This window comes from Candoia aspera, chromosome 2 (genome assembly GCF_035149785.1).
Source record: "Candoia aspera isolate rCanAsp1 chromosome 2, rCanAsp1.hap2, whole genome shotgun sequence".
In the NCBI taxonomy this organism is placed as follows: domain Eukaryota; kingdom Metazoa; phylum Chordata; class Lepidosauria; order Squamata; family Boidae; genus Candoia; species Candoia aspera.
In genome coordinates, this window is record NC_086154.1 from 171,520,635 (window position 1) to 171,539,321 (window position 18,687).

An 18,687-nucleotide genomic window follows, 5' to 3' on the forward strand; every position below is an offset into this window, starting at 1 on the left:
TTCAGTAGTAGAAAAGTTCATCTACTATAAGAAACCTCTTATACTAATGCTTAGGGTTCCTCCACTGTGCAGAACTTTGTGAGACTGTAGTTTTTATTCACGTTGACAAGGAATAAAGGGTGTTTTAGTCCAATATATCGGGAGGCCACTGGATTGGGGATGGCTGCTCGGAATTGGGTCAAGCTTCCAGAACTAGATGTAGGCACAACTCCAAAATCTGGAAAACACAGACTGAATGTTAAATCTAGGGTTTGAATTATTGCAGACCATAGAGCAGCTTTAAAAAGCAGTTGTCAAAGAGGCAACTTAAGATACCCACAATGAATTGTATAGATTAAAATATTATTTGTAAGATGTTTTATTTTTAAACCTCTACTGTTTTTTTTAATGTTTATTTATTTATTTATTTCAATATATGTCACCACAGTTCTCAGCCTTGTGACTCTGAGCAGCGAACAACAGTTAAATACAGAAAATCATGACAATATCACAATAAATACAAATCTGCAACCAAGGTAAAAATATCCCAGGGCTGGAACAAAAGTTCCCTCAACAGTGGGAAGAAAGCTCTTTGGAAGCCAGACTAACATCACTGAGGTGAAATTCTATGAGGGAATTAAACCTGGTGGTGACTTTTTTTTTTTTTTTCAAAAGCTAGATTTTTTTTAAAAAAACCAAACACAAAAGATAATGTACGGATTTCCTTTGTCTATTTGTTGGAGTGGACTTCTGTTACTTGAGATCAGGTGTTTTTTTTTTGAAGGGGGGAGGAGGCCAGAAGCAATGGTAGTATTTCCTACATGTATCCTGCCATTCCTAAGGAGTACATCACTCAAAGTGTACAGGTGTGACCATCTCCAAATTTAGGTCTATAGAAAAGATAGACGGAGGGCCTAGGAGGCACAGACTTCGTCTTTAATATCTGTATATCAAAGGGGGTGTTGTGTTAATCAAACTAAAATCCCGAAAAGGTGCAGATGTTTCCACAGAATATCTGTGGGTGATGCTACAGGATCTCAAGACCAATTTAGTTAATGGGCATATGCTGTCATCAAATTGAGAGAAAGGGAATATGAGACCGGGTGATAGTCCAGGAAGGAAGACTGACAGTAATAGGTGAGTTCAGATATCCCCTAAGTATATTCATAGAATCATTGAGTTGGGTGGGTATAGGCTTATTACAAATCTGGCCTTCTGCATTTCAGGTCCTGCTGCAGTGCCAAGGTTGAGAGGAGGAGTATCCATAAACATGCATGAAAACTTCACACTGCTCAGGAGCACTGCCCCAGAGATGGCCGGTTGCAAGCGCCTATGTGAAATTGGGCCATAGAGACGATGTGGGGCTGCTCCTAATGTACTAGCCATTTAGTTGCCTGGATGTGTGGCCCTTCATGAGCTCCTGGATGTTATCTCAGGGATTGTTTTGGTGTTCCAGAGGCTGTTTGTCTTGGGTGATTTCAGTCTCTATGCCAAGTCTGAGGAGTCTGGTGTAGCTCATGACTTCCTGGCCTCCATGGTGACAAGGGGCTGGTCACAAGTAATTATGGCCCCAGCACATTTAGGCAGGCACACACTGCATCTAGTCTGATCTGAATATGGAAAGCATTGCATTTTGCTTTCTGTGGTCAACTCACTTCCTTTCTGGTGGACCTTTCCTGTAGTCAGCTCATTCCCTAATTAAACTGCAGATTGCAGGTTCCTTGGGCCTGTGCATGGGTGACAGACCATCTTGATGGTCATCTACCATCAAGATGGTCTGCCACAGGTGCCTAATGGATCTGGAAGGTTTTGAGAGGCACTTTGGGACTTCACCAACAATTTGGTGAGCAGTTCCATCTTGCACATGATTGATCTCTGGAATTCAGAGATAACTAGAACAGTGCATGGGATTGCTACTCTTAGGCCTCTTCCTAGCTGCCAGTCCCATGTGGCTTCCTGGTTTCCTTAGGAGATGAGAGAAATTAAGCAACTGAAAAGCTTCCAGGAGTGATAGTGTTATAAAACCAAAAGTTGGTGCAACTGAATGAATTTACATTCAAGCTTACATTATGGCAAAAAGAGCAAAGTATCTCCTATAAGATGCCTGTAGCTTTAATTTTACAAATTAATATACTTGACTGTTTCAGAACTGAAGTAGTGTTCCCAGTATTCACCTCTTTAAAAAGTATTTATATGTAAATATTTGTTTAAAGTTAAAAAGCATCCAATGACAGATTCTGTGATCCTAAAATCAGTCAATTGTGTATACTGAACTTGTTTGCAAAGCTGTTGCTTCTATCACTGACTAATGGAGCCTCTTTTTGTTTTCAACTATATTGTTCTATAAGACTGAGGAACTGGCTGTGTCTTTGTTTTTAATTCAGTCTCTGTTCAAATGTAAAAAGTTAGATTTTCAAAGCAAGGCATTTGTGATCCTGCCTGTTTCTCTTGGAAAAGTTTTAAGGAAAAAACTTTACTGAACTTTCTAAAAGGAGAGGCCCTGTGATCTGTAGAAGGGGCTTAAGGAGTCAGAAGATGATAGTGATAAATGCAAGCAGGCAGCTCTGCAACTGAATCCTGATGATTTTTCTAGCTAATTAATTAAGAGATGTTAAATGTGGATCTGAGTCAAGCTTAAATCTGATGTCATGCCAAACCTGTATGTTATTTTGAGGAAATCTTGTCATCTTTAATCACAAAATTAAAGGATCTTCTGGGTGCAGAAGAGGTCTGTCTGCACAGTGGCAACTGGTAGTTTGACAGTTGAGATTAATAATGTAGACATAACGTGTGGTGTTTTACAGAATCTGATAGCTGCCCATGTTAACAACGAACAGCATTTCAGTTATTTTTACTTTTATTTGTGCCTTTGAGTCGTCTTGACGCCTGGCAAATGCCTGGACAAGTCCCTGCATTTTTCTTGGCAAGGTTTTTCGGAAGTGGTTTGCCCTTGCCTGCTTCCCAGGACTGAGAGAGAGGGACTGGCCGAAGGTCACCCAGCTGGCTTTGTGCCTAAGGCAGGTCTAGAACTCACAGTCTCCCGGTTTCTAGCCTGGTGCCTTAACCACTGCACCAGACTGGCTTTACATCTTATCTATTTATATTTTGAATTTAGTCACCGCCCTTCTCACTCAAAGAGCAACTCTTTTTACATGTCATTTATAGAATATTTGAGTTATGCTAGTTTAGCAGGCATTTTACTGTTAATGTGAGCAGGAGTGATTACATATTGGACATTGGATTCTTATGTAGGATGTTTTAATTGACAATTAAGTTTGTAATCTTTACAGCTGTGCAGCACTTCAGATTTGTTTTCCAAAAGATGGTTTAACCGCAGAAAAAAATGCAGCTACTTTGTTGCAGACAGTCTTGCATGCTCCAAAACACCTTTGGGGGATCAAATCTGAAACTCTGCACTCTCCAAGTAATCATCATTTAAAAAACAACAACAATGGTTTGAGGACAGTGCAGTTCTCGGCTTCGCATAAAATGAAATGCCCGTCCTTTCCCATGAAATACGCTCTTGTGATCTTGGTTTGACTGCTCAGTACTGACCACCTAAAACCCAGCCGCTGTGGATCCACTTGTGTTGGACACCATTTGATCCCCCCCCCCCCATTCCTTACTTGAATGAAGGATTGAGAACTCTTGTTCCCAGTCTTATGGCAAAGGACTAAGTTGAGGAAACCTAGTACTGAGTGAACAGTACTAGGGAACAGTATGACTAAGTCCACTTTCTTGTTGAAACTTTCCCCACCTGGGCATATTCCAGATATACAGGACTTCTGGAAGTTGTGGCTAACCCTCTTGAGGAGAGCACGGGGTAAGTTTGGGCAGACAGTCCTCATGGTGGTGATAAGGCTCTGCAGTTGCCTTAACAAAACGTTACTTTCGGTAATTTGGGAATCGAGGTTCCTGCAGTAGTATTTAAGCTCCCTTATCAAAAACAATTTGACAAGATATTCTAAGGTTTTTGTTGTTCAGATTTTATTTATTTATTTTTATTATTTATTATTAAATTTATATTACCACCCATCTCCCCCGACGGGGGACTCAGATAAAACTTTAAACTGGTAACACAAGGGGCAAGTGTCTGCATTGCTATATTAATGACCTACTCAGAAATGAACAAAAAGGTTCCTTTCTTTGATGTTTAGGGGAAGAAAAAAAATGGTTATGGGTTTATTTAGGACTGCATTCTAAAAGACCATGATTTAATACAGAGGAAGGCAAGCTAGCTATTTTGGACTAATCTCACCATTAGCTGGATGATTATAGAGTGTGGGTATTGCACCAGATGGTCTACTTCTAATTCCCCTATCAAAATACCATAGTTGAGTAGCATTGTAACATTTATTAGCATAACTCTAAACTGATCCTATGGTTCGTTTTAATATCCAGTAAATATCCTGATTTTGGTTAGTAATGTCCTAAATGCCATTGAAGCTCTAACTGCAGTTTTTATTGATTTGTTTTTCAATGCAGCGAACCTTTCTGGGGGATTATAACCAGCAAAGCTTTGAATAGTCATTGGCATTGCTAATTAGTGTTTTGTTAAAATCCAACACAGACAAGACAGGGATTTTTTTTTAAAGCCAACGCTAGATGAACATATAAAGGAATACTGTAGTCAGTTTGTAGCTGCTTGCCAATTCCTGTATCTACAGTACAATTTCTAAAGTACAGTCTTCTGGGTTGTGGCTGTCAGCCAGAACAGTGTTTCTCAGCCTCAGCAGCTTTAAGATGTGTGGATTCAACTCCCAGAATTCTGGAGAATTCTGGCTGGGGGATAATGGGAGTTTTATCTATCTATCTATCTATCTATCTATCTATCTATCTATCTATCTATCTATCTATCTATCTATCTATCTATCTATCACTTAATCTTTATTTAATATCCCGCCTTCCCAAGTTGAAGTCCATACTTTGTAAAGTTGCTGAGATTGAGAAACACTGAGTTGGAGTGCTAGCAAGGCTGACTTCCTTACTTTCAGGGTTACCATTTTAATAACAAAAGAGCCCTGCTAGATTGGTTCAGGGATCAATCTAATTCAGTGGCGTATTTCTTCTGGATGCTTACAAGCACTATAGGAAGACACATGCCTACCCTTTTTTTTTTTCTTTTTGGCTCCCTGACCCTCACGTGTTCCTGCTTCTTTATTCATAATTCACTATCCTTTTTCATATAGCAGTGAATGCCAATGAAGTTATCTGATTTAACCTATTTTATGAACTTTGGAGGCAAGCAGATAATGTATATGCTTGGGGATGTGGGAAATCAGTGCTTCCTGTCCTTATTCAGTGGTGATGTTTTGCTGCATGGCCTTCGGAGGATCCCATACACTCAGCTAATCCTTTCCGCCATGTGTGCCTTGAACAGGAATCAGATGTCATTAAACTATCAATTGCTATTCAACATATAAATGAGATATTAACCCTTCTAGACAGTGGAAATATAAGGGGACTTTTTTTTCTTTCTCAGCATCTGGACAAATAGATGGCAACTGTGCCAGTTAAGTTCAAATCTAAAGGATAACTAGGACGAAAATCCAGTGTCCTAACTGTATTTTAATCTGCAGGATGTTAAGTTTATGCAGTTATGTGCATTCCTTTACCCTAATGTATGGCTTTGATTTGTGTTCTTTTAGGTAATTTGGGCCCAGACCCACCTAAAATAACTTCTTCAGCAAGCCAGCCTGACCTTTTAGGGGGCTGGGATTCTTGGGCTGATACCACTGTCCCAACACCACCGAAGAAATCGACTGTGGAAGGTATGGGGCGAGGCCATCGCTTGAATTTTTAGCTGATAAAAGCAAATGTGCAAAGCTAATAGTAACATGAAACGGCGCTGCGAGACTTGACAGCTTTGTAATGCAGGGGCTTTAAAATATACCTGTGAGAAACACTTGGCTGTGTGGCCAATCTGGATTTTGTTTTTGAAAAGCAATAGCAAGGGATAGCAAGCTTTAACTTTTGCGGTTGCTAATGTTCTGCTCCAATGAAATTTGTAGGATATGCTCAGACCTAAATGGTGGTTGCATAATAAAGAGGAATTGGCAATCGCCTTCACCAAGAGTTACAGTGTGTTAGAAATGAAAATGAAACTTCATTATATGCAGATAGGGAAAAATTCAGGCCTAAGCCAGCAGGGTCAATTGACCACCCTGGGTCCAGAGCCAGAGCTCTGGCCCATATCTTATGTCCTGCCAAGTTTGTTTTCTGGCATCCTTCGTCACTGTGGTCTCAAAGGAAGATGGTAGGTTTGTTTTTTTTTAACTGCTGCTGCAGTTTCAAGATAAAACAGCCACATACAGAAAAATAAAAAATGAAGCATGATGTCTTATTTTGGTTGTTAAAGGAAATTAGAATAAAATTAATCGAACAGAGGAGTAACTTGCATAGTCAATAAAAAACATTGGTTTATACAGCTTCCTTATCTATTTACCTATATCCTAAAGAGTAAACTGAGCAATCGCCCTTGGCGAGCATTTCAGTTAATCTCTTGATGTAAGGAAGCAAATTAATCCAATGCGCCAATCAGATTTGTTCAATGTCAGTCAAAGTTATATGACCAAGGTTCCCTCTGAGCTGAGATGCTTTACTTTGACTTGCATTTTCCTTCTCCTGTGTTGTGTTGTGTTGTGTTGTGTTGTGTTATTATATTATATTATATTATATTTATTATATTATATTATATTATATTATATTATATTATATTATATTATATTATATTATATTATATTATATTATATTATATTATATTATATTATATTATATTATATTATATTATGTATCAAATTTATTCACTGCCCATCTCACTCAGAGAGCAACTCTGGGCAGTTATAAACACACAGTGCACATGGTTTATAACCACATGGTTGATTTTCACCGATTATATCACTTAATCTGCCGCCAGAATTAAATCCACGGCAATCATGGATTAATGGCCTAAAAATGTTAAGAGTGCCTCTGCTTCTGGATGCTACCTGGGGATTTGGGGGATTATAGTCCTTGCATGAAGAGGAGTCTTAACAACTGTGGTCTTGTTGTTCTTAGTTATCCAGAGAATTGGGATACACAGAAATAAATGCTCATTCACTTTCTGAATTAAAAGCTTCACTCACACCCACATACACGCACCCCTATATACCGACTCAGAAGTCTAGCTGACCAGGCTAAGTTTAAGTTCCATAAGAATGAAGATGGGGCCGCTTTTGTTCGTGGTACCCAAGTGATTGCTTCAAGGACAGCAGTTTCCATACACTTACCTAACTTCCAGCAAGGTTTGGCTAATACCAGCTCGGTATTTTTCTCATTTGCTTACACGTGGGAGCTATCTGCTGTTTGGAAAACTGTGTCTTCTTTTGACTATCTTGTTCTGTCTTTGTAGAAGTCGTCATTCTAATGCTTTTTGACATGCTACCATCTACTCGAACAATTCTTCTGCTGTTATTCCTTGCTTTGAGTGGATCTCATGGACTCCATCTTTCATACGTGCCACTTGGTATCTTTCCACAAAGTCACAGCACAAGCTCTCTCTCTCACTCTGTGTGTACTTGTGTACTACACAGCCACAAATATACTGTATCTAATAACTGCATGAGTTACAATGTGGTGACAATCCAGCATACTTGCAGGCTGGGGAAGGCTATGGAAAAGCCAGTGAATGCTGGCTGTGGTTGGAAAAGATACCAATCAGGCCCAAAAATGAATACTTGCAAATGTTTGGATTTACTACTATGCAGGCCCAGCTTTCACAACAGGAGGGCCAGCAAGTGTCTCCTCGGGCCATTCCTCCAATCAAGCAAAATCACAGAATTTTGACCCTTTTGCTGACCTTGCAAACTTGAGAAGTGGCCTTCCAGGTAAGTGTTGGTGTAACTCATGAAAGGTCGTAGTTATTACTCCTCGCTTGCTTTTGTTTTAAGGGTGGTTTTCCATTTGACTTACAGGATCCTCAGCCACCCCCTGCTACTGTTGTGGCCTTCTCTCCGATTCTCCTCCAGAGGAGTTTTCCCAGGCCCTGTGAACGAATTCAGTTTTGAGTGCTGGCTGTTGTTTTTGATCCTTTGCTACCCCTTGGAGGCCCCCCTTGCCCTTTTAATTTAAAAAATGGAGAGTTGAGTCTAGTCCGCCTTTTGGACTGGAATCTGTGCAAAATGTATGGAGAGGGTCAATCTGACAGACAAATCAGTGGGACAGACTGAAATTGAGTGGCCTCACATTAGAAGGCAGAGCAGCTTGACCTCTCAACAGGGCTGCCTGACTGGTGAACAGGATATTTGAAAAGTAATTGGATGGAAGCCCTCTGGAGCCTCCTGTGAAACTACGCAGGCTGGCTTACATCAGGAGCATTGTCACATCTCTCAAAGGGCAACAAAATTGACTCTGTGGCATGTGGGTAATAATCTGTGGGTTGGAAATACTTCCCAGCAAGGTCCGTGTTCTCTCTTCCATCCTCCTGGTTCACATTTCAAGAAGGATTTGGAACAAGTCCAGTGGATCTCAAGGAGGCACAAAAGGAGTTGCCTCTGCAATTAACTGTGACAGCCGGAAGAACTGGGGCTAGATTATTAGATGAACAATTCTTGCACAGGAAGCTTTTTTGCACCACTTAATTTAATCTTTACTTACTTACTTACGACATTTGTATATTGCCAACTCAGCACAGGACTCCTGGTGGTTTTGTTATTAGACTGTTATATAGTTTTCTCTTAGTGCAACCATGCATTTTTTCCTTTCTGAAAAAAGTAATAAAAATATAATAATATGCGGATTAGCGTCCAGCGAGGGTAGGTGACTGGCATCTTTCAGGTGTTTTGAACAGCAGCTCTTGCATTCCCTTGCCATTGGCTGTGCTGGCTGAGGCTGATGGAAGCTGTAGTCCAAAACATGGGAAGGTCACCACATTGCCTAGCCCTATGCTTAATATGCTAAGTATTTAAATATGTGGATGTGCTGCCAACAAGAAGTCATCCTTCCATTTTAAAAAACGTATAACCTTTCTTTCTTCGTTGTTTTGTACCCCAGGCAGCTTGCATTTTCCCGAACGTGGCCATGCATTTTGGGGTTTTGCCATGATTTTGTTCAGTTGCTTTGGGTGGTGGGGGGTACTCACAAACAGGCATGATGGTAACAGCATCTCCCAGGTTGAGCTGCTCCAGCATCTGGCCCTGTGTTTTGTCCTCTTCTTTGAATATGGAGGTTTTATTTAACTGCCTTGATATCAGCCTTACCAGGTAGACCAGACAGGAAACACGACCAGATAAGCTAATTCTACTCTATTGTAAAGCTACATTAACAGAATCTTGCAAGTTTGAAAGCACAGTTCTCCCACCATCTCCTTTACAGCCTGAGAAACTAGGAAGGGTCACTTCTGAGCCTCTTGCCCTGCCACTATCTAGCTGCCGGCTATGCTGTCTCTTATCTGACCGTTCCCTTGGCAGCATCTCTTCACCCCGTCTCCTAAGGTCTTTCCCACATACCATTGCAGTTGGTTAGTAGTTCCTCCCCTCCCCCACAGAAAGAAAGCATGCATTATTTCCACCATTTAACTTAGGTTTAGAAGACCAAGACTAGGAGACACTGCAAGCCTTTATGTTGTGTCTCTTCAGGCTAGTTTAGACCCTAGCGTATCTGTGTCTGCCCCGTCACCAATTTTACAGTTTGGACTGTTGAGAGATCCTGCCATACTTTTTTTAGTAACTTTTTTGGCTCAGGGTACAGGTTTTGAATTACATTTAAGAATACCCTCTCGCTAGTTGCGATGCAGGCCTTCTTGGAAACATTTCCCTCCTAACTGACTCAAACAAAATTGGGTTTATTAAAATGTCCAATTGTTTCTTATCTAGGAGCTCCTAGTGGAGGGTTCTCAGCTGGCAGTTTTGCTTCCAAGTCAGCTCCAAAATCAGCGGGGACTCAGTGGCAGACAAGCAAGCCACAAACCACCAGCACTTCATGGCAGCCTTCACCCCAGCCCAAACCGCCAGAACAAGCCAAGTTGGGCACACAACCCAAACCCAACTACACTGTGAATTATAGTGTAATCGGAGGGCGGGAGGAGAGAGGTATCCGAGCCCCTGGCTTTGGTAAGTGTCTTCCTGTGATGACATCAGACATGCATTGGGCTATAATCTTCTGCTGTATACATCTCAACTGGCAGTAAGTCCCATTTACCTTAAGGAGACAGTGTCTTCTGAATCAGTGTCTAAGAGGCTGTACAGTTAAGCTCCTGATTCCACAATTTTGAGCTTATTTGCATAATCAAAATGAAGTGTTCCTTGAAATAGAGTATACCTACCTCCAAATTCCTCCATTCATTTAAAAACTGCCATTCTCTCTTTTTCTTCATTTACATCAGAGAGGGCAGCCCCCACTATATGGCTGAATGTGATCCACAAGGACTGCCACTTTTCAGGCCCAGGTTGCTCCATGCCTGTGCATGGTAAAATGGAAGCGGGCGGATGCAATACATTTGTTAGATGTGTGTGTGTGTTTGTGTGTGTGTGTATAGAGAGAGAGAGAGTCCATACATCTGCTGATCTTATATATATTATATTTTGTATATATATTGTATTATGTTGTTGTTTTCTTGTGAGCTGCCCTAAGTTGCTTTGGAGTTGGAATCTAAATCTAATTAAATAAATAAACTCATTGACTCTGCAGGGTGGTCTGGGAGTCAGGTCTAACCTCAGGAAGGCGATCCTAGCAAAGTCAGGTTTTCTCAGCCCTGATTTATGTAGCTCTCCAGTTTTCATAATTTAAAGAACATATATCTACTAAATATATGGAAATTCCTTCCATTTCCCTTTTCATTAAAAAATGCTTGTATTTAACCAATTGGAAGGGGCTCTTGAGCTTGTCCCAGGGAGCTGATGGGTTGGACTTAATTCAGAGGGCTTCTAGTACTGCCTAAAGAACTTTTTTTTATTTAATGAAAGTATCAGAGATATCTCTATTATCCTGGGCAGAGTTAACACCAGAAGGGTAGATGTAGGGTCTTTTCTGATCAATGGAATGGAACTTTTTTCTTTGGCTGGGAACTCTTCCAGCGTCCTTCACCCTTGCTCACTGCTGGTGAGGGCTGCTGAGAGTTGTAATTCAATGATACCTGGAGTGCCACAGGTTGCCTATTCCTGCTATAACTGAGGATCAAGAAGCTCTCAACTTCAGAGCACATCTTCCATAATGATTGACCCAAGGTCACCTAGTCATTCTCTGAATATAGTAAGGGGTTGAATCCAGATATTAATTGCACTGATATAGATCTCTTATACTCCCAATATGAGAGATGGAGGACTGAAGCTGAGAGAAGTAAATGAATGGGAATGTTTACTCAGCTGATGCTACCTAATCAATGTGTAGCTGTGATGAAATCCTCAACCAAGGTTTCTCAGATCTCACTATTAATTTCTGGGGTCTCACTGGAAACACGTAAGTAGCTGATAGTTATTGTACTGATTTGTAACATCTAGTGGCGTTATCAGGAAGACAGCAGTCTAGAAAGTCACTGGTTTTCCCTTAGTAAGGGAATACATTAATTCAGGAATAAGCCCTGTTGAAAAAATTGGATTTATTTCTGAGCAAGGATGTGTAACAGTTTCCTAAAAGATAGTGGATCAATTATGATCAACATGAGTAATGAACAAATCTGTCATTTCTGTGTCAATTTTCTGTTACCAGGAAAATGCCTAGTTTCTTTTTTCTTTGTTAGGACAAAAACCCAAAGTTTCAGAAAATGATTTTGAAGATCTTTTGTCAAATCAAGGGTTTTCAGCTAAGTCTGACAAAAAAGGACCCAAAACTATTGCTGAGATGAGAAAGCAAGAACTATCTAAAGATATGGATCCTCTAAAATTAAAGGTTTGCAGCATTTATGCAGAACATTTCCCTTGCTTCAAATCCCTGCTGTGTTTCCAGCCAAGAAGTAAACTATATGCAGTATAAAAGAATTTGCAATATAAGAGGCAAAGAGTACAAAATAAAGGGCCATAGGAAGGAGGATGGACAACTTAGTGGGCAAGCACATGCTCTATCTGTAAGCGATCTCAGGTTCTTTCTTCGGCATCTTCTTTTAAAAGGAGTTCAAGTAGCAGAGCCAGGAAAGATCGTGAAAAGCATTTCTGCCAATATAGGCAATATCCAGTCTGAGACAAGAGACTGAGGGTGTAATGAGTCAAGGCTTTGCACAGCTGGAGTTGAGCCAATAGGTGCATTGATAGGTAAAGCAAATGTGTAAAGCATCTGTATATTAATGAGTGGTGAGCTAATAGGTCAGTGTTGTAATAGTTAAACAGAAGCAATTGTGAACTATCACAGGCAAAGTAGGTCAGTGGCTGTTAGAAAGTTACCCATAGCAATATTTATTACCCAACAGCCAATCATTGCATATGGGCTGTTGGGTAATAAATATTGCTATGGGTAACTTTGATAAATAGAACAAATTATGTCAATTGTGTGGCATTTGGCTTATCTGAATTCCCCCTCTCCCCATTTCCTTTGCTAGCTTCTAGACTGGATTGATGGAAAAGAGAGGAATATAAGAGCTTTATTATCTACTCTTCATACCGTGCTTTGGGAAGGTGAAACCAAATGGAAACCAGTTGGCATGGCAGACCTGGTTACCCCTGAACAGGTCAAAAAGTACTATAGAAAAGCAGTGCTTGTCGTTCATCCAGATAAGGTGAGTGTCTGATAAATATCCACAAATGGCTAAGGTAAAATTATTCACATGGATGTTAACTATGGCTACTTGAGATAGGCTGCAAAAGTCAAGCAACTGCTAGATGGCTATGGGATGATACAGAAACTCTTAATTATATGCCTCCATCTAAGGATCATCTGTATTTTTACAGTCTTTAATAGCAATAAGGATAGGTCCATCTCGAATGTGTTCAGACTGTAGAGTGAAGAGTGTAGTTTTGTTGGAGTTATTTGACAAGTGTGTTGTTTTCTGTAGGTACTAGCATGTGTAGTTTGTAACATGTCAAGCAGCCCTTAGGTATCCTTCATTACAGCTTGGCATTGCCATGAGTAAGGATGGCGAGCAGGGGGCTCCCATCCAGGCTGTAAAGCGCATGCGTAGTACTGAGGAATTAGGTAGCCATTCAAAGAGACACAGATCGGGCCCGCCTTAGCCTTTGGGGTTTATATGTCTGGGTTTTCCCACGCTTCTTCAGTTTGTTAGGATTTTCTGTTATGTAGCAGTAATAAACACTAGAGACCTATTCCTTGTCTCAGCGTGGTTCCTGGCAGTTAGGACAGGCATAGTTCCTGAAGGCATTTTATGGGAGCAGCATATTATCCACCTCCAAGGTTCAGAGATCTCATTCTCATCACAAGTAAGATGGAAGAGAATTGGCTTCCCTTGCAACCATACTGTCCCGGATTCTTTTACTGCTGTTGTCAGAAGTTTAAACTGCAGCCTGCTCTCTGCTAACTGTCATTGCTTCATGTGTGCAGCATTTAAAAACAAGCATAGCTTGCTGCCACAGAAGCAGCATATAGTGGATAGTGGAGTTCTTCACCGAGTCTTCCCAGTTTATGGAGTATGTACAAAGGTAGGCAAGTTGCTGTCATCCTTCTTTCTGATTGTTGCTTCAGAGGGAAAGATTTCTGATTAGGCTGTTTCTGGACAGGAAGGGGGAATCATTCAGACAGTTGTACCAAGTGGCATGTGGTTCCATATTGACATCTGAACTCAAAACTGTTCTTGTTCCTCTGAAATGAGCAATTGAGTGATCATGCCCAACTCAGGAAAGACTAGTTCAGAGTTCATTCAGTGCACCCATCCTTCTTTGAAAAAAATAGAATTGTGAATATGGGAGGTCAGTGTGCAGAGAGTAATTTTACAGTGGATTTCTTTTCAACTCTAGAAATAAAGCTAATTGCTTGTGATGCAAGTTAAGCTTGCTTGCTTTTACAGTTGAACAGTTGCATTGTAATTCATTCTTTTTGTTTGCAGGCCACGGGGCAGCCTTATGAGCAATATGCCAAAATGATCTTCATGGAGCTGAATGATGCGTGGTCAGAATTTGAAAACCAAGGCTCAAAATCCCTTTTTTAAGAAACTCCATCTTGCAAGGGAATTGATTTCAAAATGCATTGGCAGCAAAACTGAATCTTGAGTGCTGTAGTCTAAGCTCCTTAGTTTGAGGAGGGGGCAAAAAAAAAAAAAAAAACCTTTCCCAGTTCTTGCACACTTTAAAACTGTACACACAGCAACACAGTGTGTATTGTAGGAGATAGAATGTGAAACTTCACAAAGATGGCACTCTCAGCCCATCAGTGCTGCGAAGTTTGTGTTCTGAAAGTGGCCAGTTTTGGGCTATCTTAGAGAAGGTTGAATGCACCAGTAATTCTAATAATGGCTGCTGGCGTGAGCAAAATTTGCTAGTGGGAACATCATCTGTTTTGAATCTTGATTTTTTTTAAAAATTCTCCATTTGAAAAACACAAACCCTCAATTTGCATTTCTGTTTTTTTTCCCCTGTAGTCCTTGTGATTTTTCCTTTTGTTACTCGTTTGCCTTATTTAAGTGCTTTTGTTACCCTATAGTCTGTGAGTTCGCTCAACATCACTTTTTCTTGTTTCTGTTAGAGGTGTACATTTTTCTTCTGTATTTTATGTAATCCTTCCAACGATCATTCTGTAAATAATTAAAAGAGTTTTCTGAAAACACCTGTGTTCCTTACACTGCATCAACAATTGCTGAGCCAAAAGCTTCCAATTGGAGGAGAACGTTGGCTTGGGCAAATCTTTTTTTTTATTATTTTAGCTGTAAACAAGGAAGCAGAGCTTAAGGGCTGTGTGGTCTTGTCTTATTTATTGTGCTATTCTTGGAGGCAAGACTGTTTATGCCACGGTGTTCAACTGGAGCTTTAGCACTTGTGACTTCCCCCTCTTGGCTGCGCTGCTCTGATAGATGTGCCATTTGCAGGCAGGTTGGCACATACACAGGTGGAAACAGAAGCACTGTCAGTTACTGCTTGGATTTGTGTTTGATTAAACTGAGTAAATGTCGCACCTTTAATGGCCATTTTGAAGGAGTGTGCATGCGTTTGCTAGCTGTCGCTAACTTCTGTTCCCAGCTCTTAAAGTCTGCAGAGTCTGGAGGTTTGTATGGATGAATGTGTACCATCTTCAAGACGATCAGTGCACACACACACACAAATACACAACATAAATAAATTAATTAAATTAAATAAATAAAGACAATCCCCTGCTTAATGTGCCCTTCAATACACATAGTTCTAAAATTGAGAAAAGTTCACTTTTGGGAGTAGCCTCTTAACTGAATACTTCAATACAGTTCGACATTGCAGTATCAGATTAGCAGCATGTTCAATGTTTTAGTCTCTGGGCTGCGTTAGTAGCTCTCAACAGAGAGTCTAGTTTGCCACTGAAATTTATTCACTGCCCACTTCCTTTTATGCTGTTATGGTTTCGGGGAGAAGGGAGGCAGAAGTGTTGCTGGGAGGTCCTATTCCAAAAGAATATCTCCAGGTTGGTGTCAACCTGAGAAAGATGTACAGAGCCAAAGCAAGGAAGTGTGGCAAAGTTTTGAAATTGTCACAGCTGCTTGAAAACCTTTTTCCTGAAGAAAATGCAGGTGGCTTGCTAAAGTGGCTTTTAGAGGTAATCGTATTAGGCTGAAGACCCTCATGTATAAGGCAGGGATGGGGAACATATGGCCCTTTCTGTCTTGATGGATTAAAGGTTTGAGCATCATGCACCATTGGCTACATTAGCTAAGGCTGGTGGAAGTTGTAGCTCAGCAACATTTGGAGCATCAAAGTTTGTCTAACCCATTGGGAAGTTTCTGTAAATCTGTATTAGGGTAAAATGCAGAATCAGAGTAAAACAAAGCCCTACTGTAATTCCTGTACTTCTAAATAGAGCTGCTTGCAACCTAATCTTTAATAACAGGATATACTTTATGCAGTTCGTTTTATTAAGAAAGGCAGGATAAATTCAGAGATAATACTTTGGTTTTTTTCCAAATAGCCACTTTACTGCTTTACTGAGAATGATCCAACTTGTGAAATTTGTGTACAGATCAACATTACAACTGCTCTGGTTTGGTGTTCCACAAACCCCAGCCTGATTTCTGGAGTGGGGGGAATGGTTGAAAGGAGGCAACGCGATTCCTATAGGCAAATGCCAGATTATAGAGAAGAAGCTGTGTCTTATTCTGGGAATCTCTCTTGCCATTAATTGTGTACAGTCTGGGCCATTCCTAAAATACAAAGACAGGCCTAATGGGATGGTGGGGTAGGAAACGCCTGCCTGCTCCTTAATTGCTAGTCTGGGTCTCTACTAGAATTGATCTAGAAAGATGACCTGAAGCCCTGTGATCTCTGCTGTGAACTGGAGGCACACTTTGTACAGCCAGCACTGCAAATTAATCTGCTGGCTAACGTGTCCGTAGTATCCAGGCTTTTGTGGTCAAACCTCACTGGACACTTAGTCGTACCACAGAGTTAACACTAGATTAAAAGGGCTTTCATCCATTCTCAAGCCTTTCATATGAAACCAGTGTGTGATGTTTCACTGTTGTGTTGTGCTCCCTTGTTAGAAGAAACTTTGGTGGCTTGCCATTTAAAAGGCACTTCTATGCCCAGTTCATCTCCTACCATAAGATACAGTAAAACCATGTCCTGCGAGGTATTCCTTTATGGCCAGATGCCGGTGACATAGGAAGGAAATCTCTCTGGATATAGGTGAGCTGTATTCATATCCAGGGAAGCAGGGCCGCAACTAGGGTCTGTGTCACCCGGGGCAAACATGGACTCCGTGCCCATTTTGGCGCTCCCCCCAGCGCGGCACCTGGGGCACATGCCCCGCTTGCCCCCCTCTAGTCGCAGCTCTGCAGGGAGGGGACCCAATTTAACCTAGAGCTCTCAGGTTTGGTGGCAGGACTGTATTTGAAAGAATGGAAGTGCGTTCTGCCTTCTTTCTCCCCTTCTGAAATATAGCCAGGATTAACTAACTAAAACTAAAAGAGATATTGAGTGACACTTACGAAGAAGCCATCCTGAGCTTAGGTATGACCCATTCAGTGGAACTTCCAATATGTTTTCAGATGTGCTCAGCAAGACTAAGAACTGTAAATTTCTCAGCATACTCCACTCCAGCTAAAACTTCACCTTTCATGACTCTTCCAGGACCTTTTTGGGATGCAGTGGCCTCTTAATATATATTAAGCTTCTTCCTTCTGACCATCCCCCACCTCCATTACAAAGTTGTAAAATGGTTATGTCTAGATGGGTTCTACTGCATATCCTTCAAGAGTGCAAATACTCAAGCTGTATGAAGAGAGTGCAGATCACATAATTTACTGCTGAGATACCACTTCATTTTTGACACACTGATTGGAAAGGGAGTATCAAATTCCAAAAGTTGTCTTGCAAATTTGTCCTTGAAATGTAAATTAAACTCTGATCTCCAGAGAGAGACCAGATTATAAATATTTGAAATAACAATAGAGTTTTATCAATGTTTCTGAGAGAGAGAATGGTTAAGATACGAATAAGAAGTAGGGATTGCAAACGTGCATAGCTAATTTGGATGGTATCCAAAATCCCCCCACCCCATGTTTTAATCCCATGTTTTAGTGAATTACTAAAACATGGGATTAAAATAGGAGCTGGGAAACAAAAGCCAGGTGATTTTTTTAAAATTACATTTCAAGCAATTTCAACCTGCAGTCCTTTCTTTTTAAAGGTACTTACACTGAAGTTAGAAAAATGCAAATTTGAAAGTGTTAAACAATGTTGAAAAAGATTTAATATTCTGGTAACCAGGGGTAACATTTCACCACTATATATATAAAACCTATTGTGTGAGAGGGATGAAAGGGTACATCTGCGCTGGAACAAGTTCTAGGGTCAGTGCTCTACTTTTGGGAACATGATACAGGATATTTGGATATTGTGGATATTTTAAGGGCAGCATAAGAAATCTGTCTTACACCAGGTCAGTTTTAGTAGCCCATTTCACTTATCTAATTGGTAGCAGTTTTGGGATGTTTCAGTCCATCAGATTTCCCATGACTCACAAGATCTCTTCTTAACTAGAAACTGGGGTTGGGAACCTAGGAAGCTGTTAATAGCGAGATCAGATCTTTTGCCCCAAAATCAACTTTCTAGGATTTGTCCCCAACTCTACCAAGGGACAGCAAGACCTGTATCTGGGACTTTTTGCATAGGACACATGTACTCTTCCACTGAGCCATGGTATATCTTTCACTAGCTTATATCTGATTATCATGTTGTAGCAGGGAAACTATTCCAACGCAAGAAGAGCTTTGGCAGATGGTTGGCTGTGAACATGCAGAGAGAGCTCAGTTGGAATTTTAGGTGCTCTGGCATTCAAGTTAGCAGATGAGCCTGTAGGCCTCTGTTTCCTACGCTGTTTTGCTTTTCTACCCCTATGACAATAGCATCAATTGAAATCAATGGAAGCCCAAAAATTGAAATTTTTGGAAGCCCAAAAACGTAATATGGCTGGTTTTGCTGTTTTAGAAGTTGCATTCTTTACTTGTCTTTTTTTTTGTTTGCTTTTTGCTTTGGAAGATACTTCAGGGTTGTGAAACAAGTTAAAGGCAGCATTATACAGCACGTTATTTGACAGATTTATTGCAACAATTCTGTAACATTCTCTGGAAAGAAAAAAATGTTGCTTTCCCACACAGTAATAGTTTTTTCT

The 18,687-nt window shown here is 40.6% G+C and overlaps 1 protein-coding gene across 2 annotated transcripts in view; it reads left to right on the forward strand.

The window, feature by feature from the left end:
* The window catches only part of GAK (cyclin G associated kinase), a 71,850-nt gene extending 57,194 nt beyond the window's left edge, over nucleotides 1-14,656 (forward strand). For both annotated transcript variants that reach the window (XM_063294878.1, XM_063294877.1), the window contains 6 exons: nucleotides 5,628-5,750; nucleotides 7,725-7,844; nucleotides 9,831-10,067; nucleotides 11,693-11,841; nucleotides 12,485-12,661; nucleotides 13,943-14,656. In XM_063294878.1, the coding sequence (XP_063150948.1) occupies nucleotides 5,628-5,750; nucleotides 7,725-7,844; nucleotides 9,831-10,067; nucleotides 11,693-11,841; nucleotides 12,485-12,661; nucleotides 13,943-14,044 (908 nt within the window). In that variant the 3' untranslated portion in view covers nucleotides 14,045-14,656. The remainder of the gene's footprint in view (nucleotides 1-5,627; nucleotides 5,751-7,724; nucleotides 7,845-9,830; nucleotides 10,068-11,692; nucleotides 11,842-12,484; nucleotides 12,662-13,942) is intronic.
* Nucleotides 14,657-18,687: the final 4,031 nt, after the last annotated feature.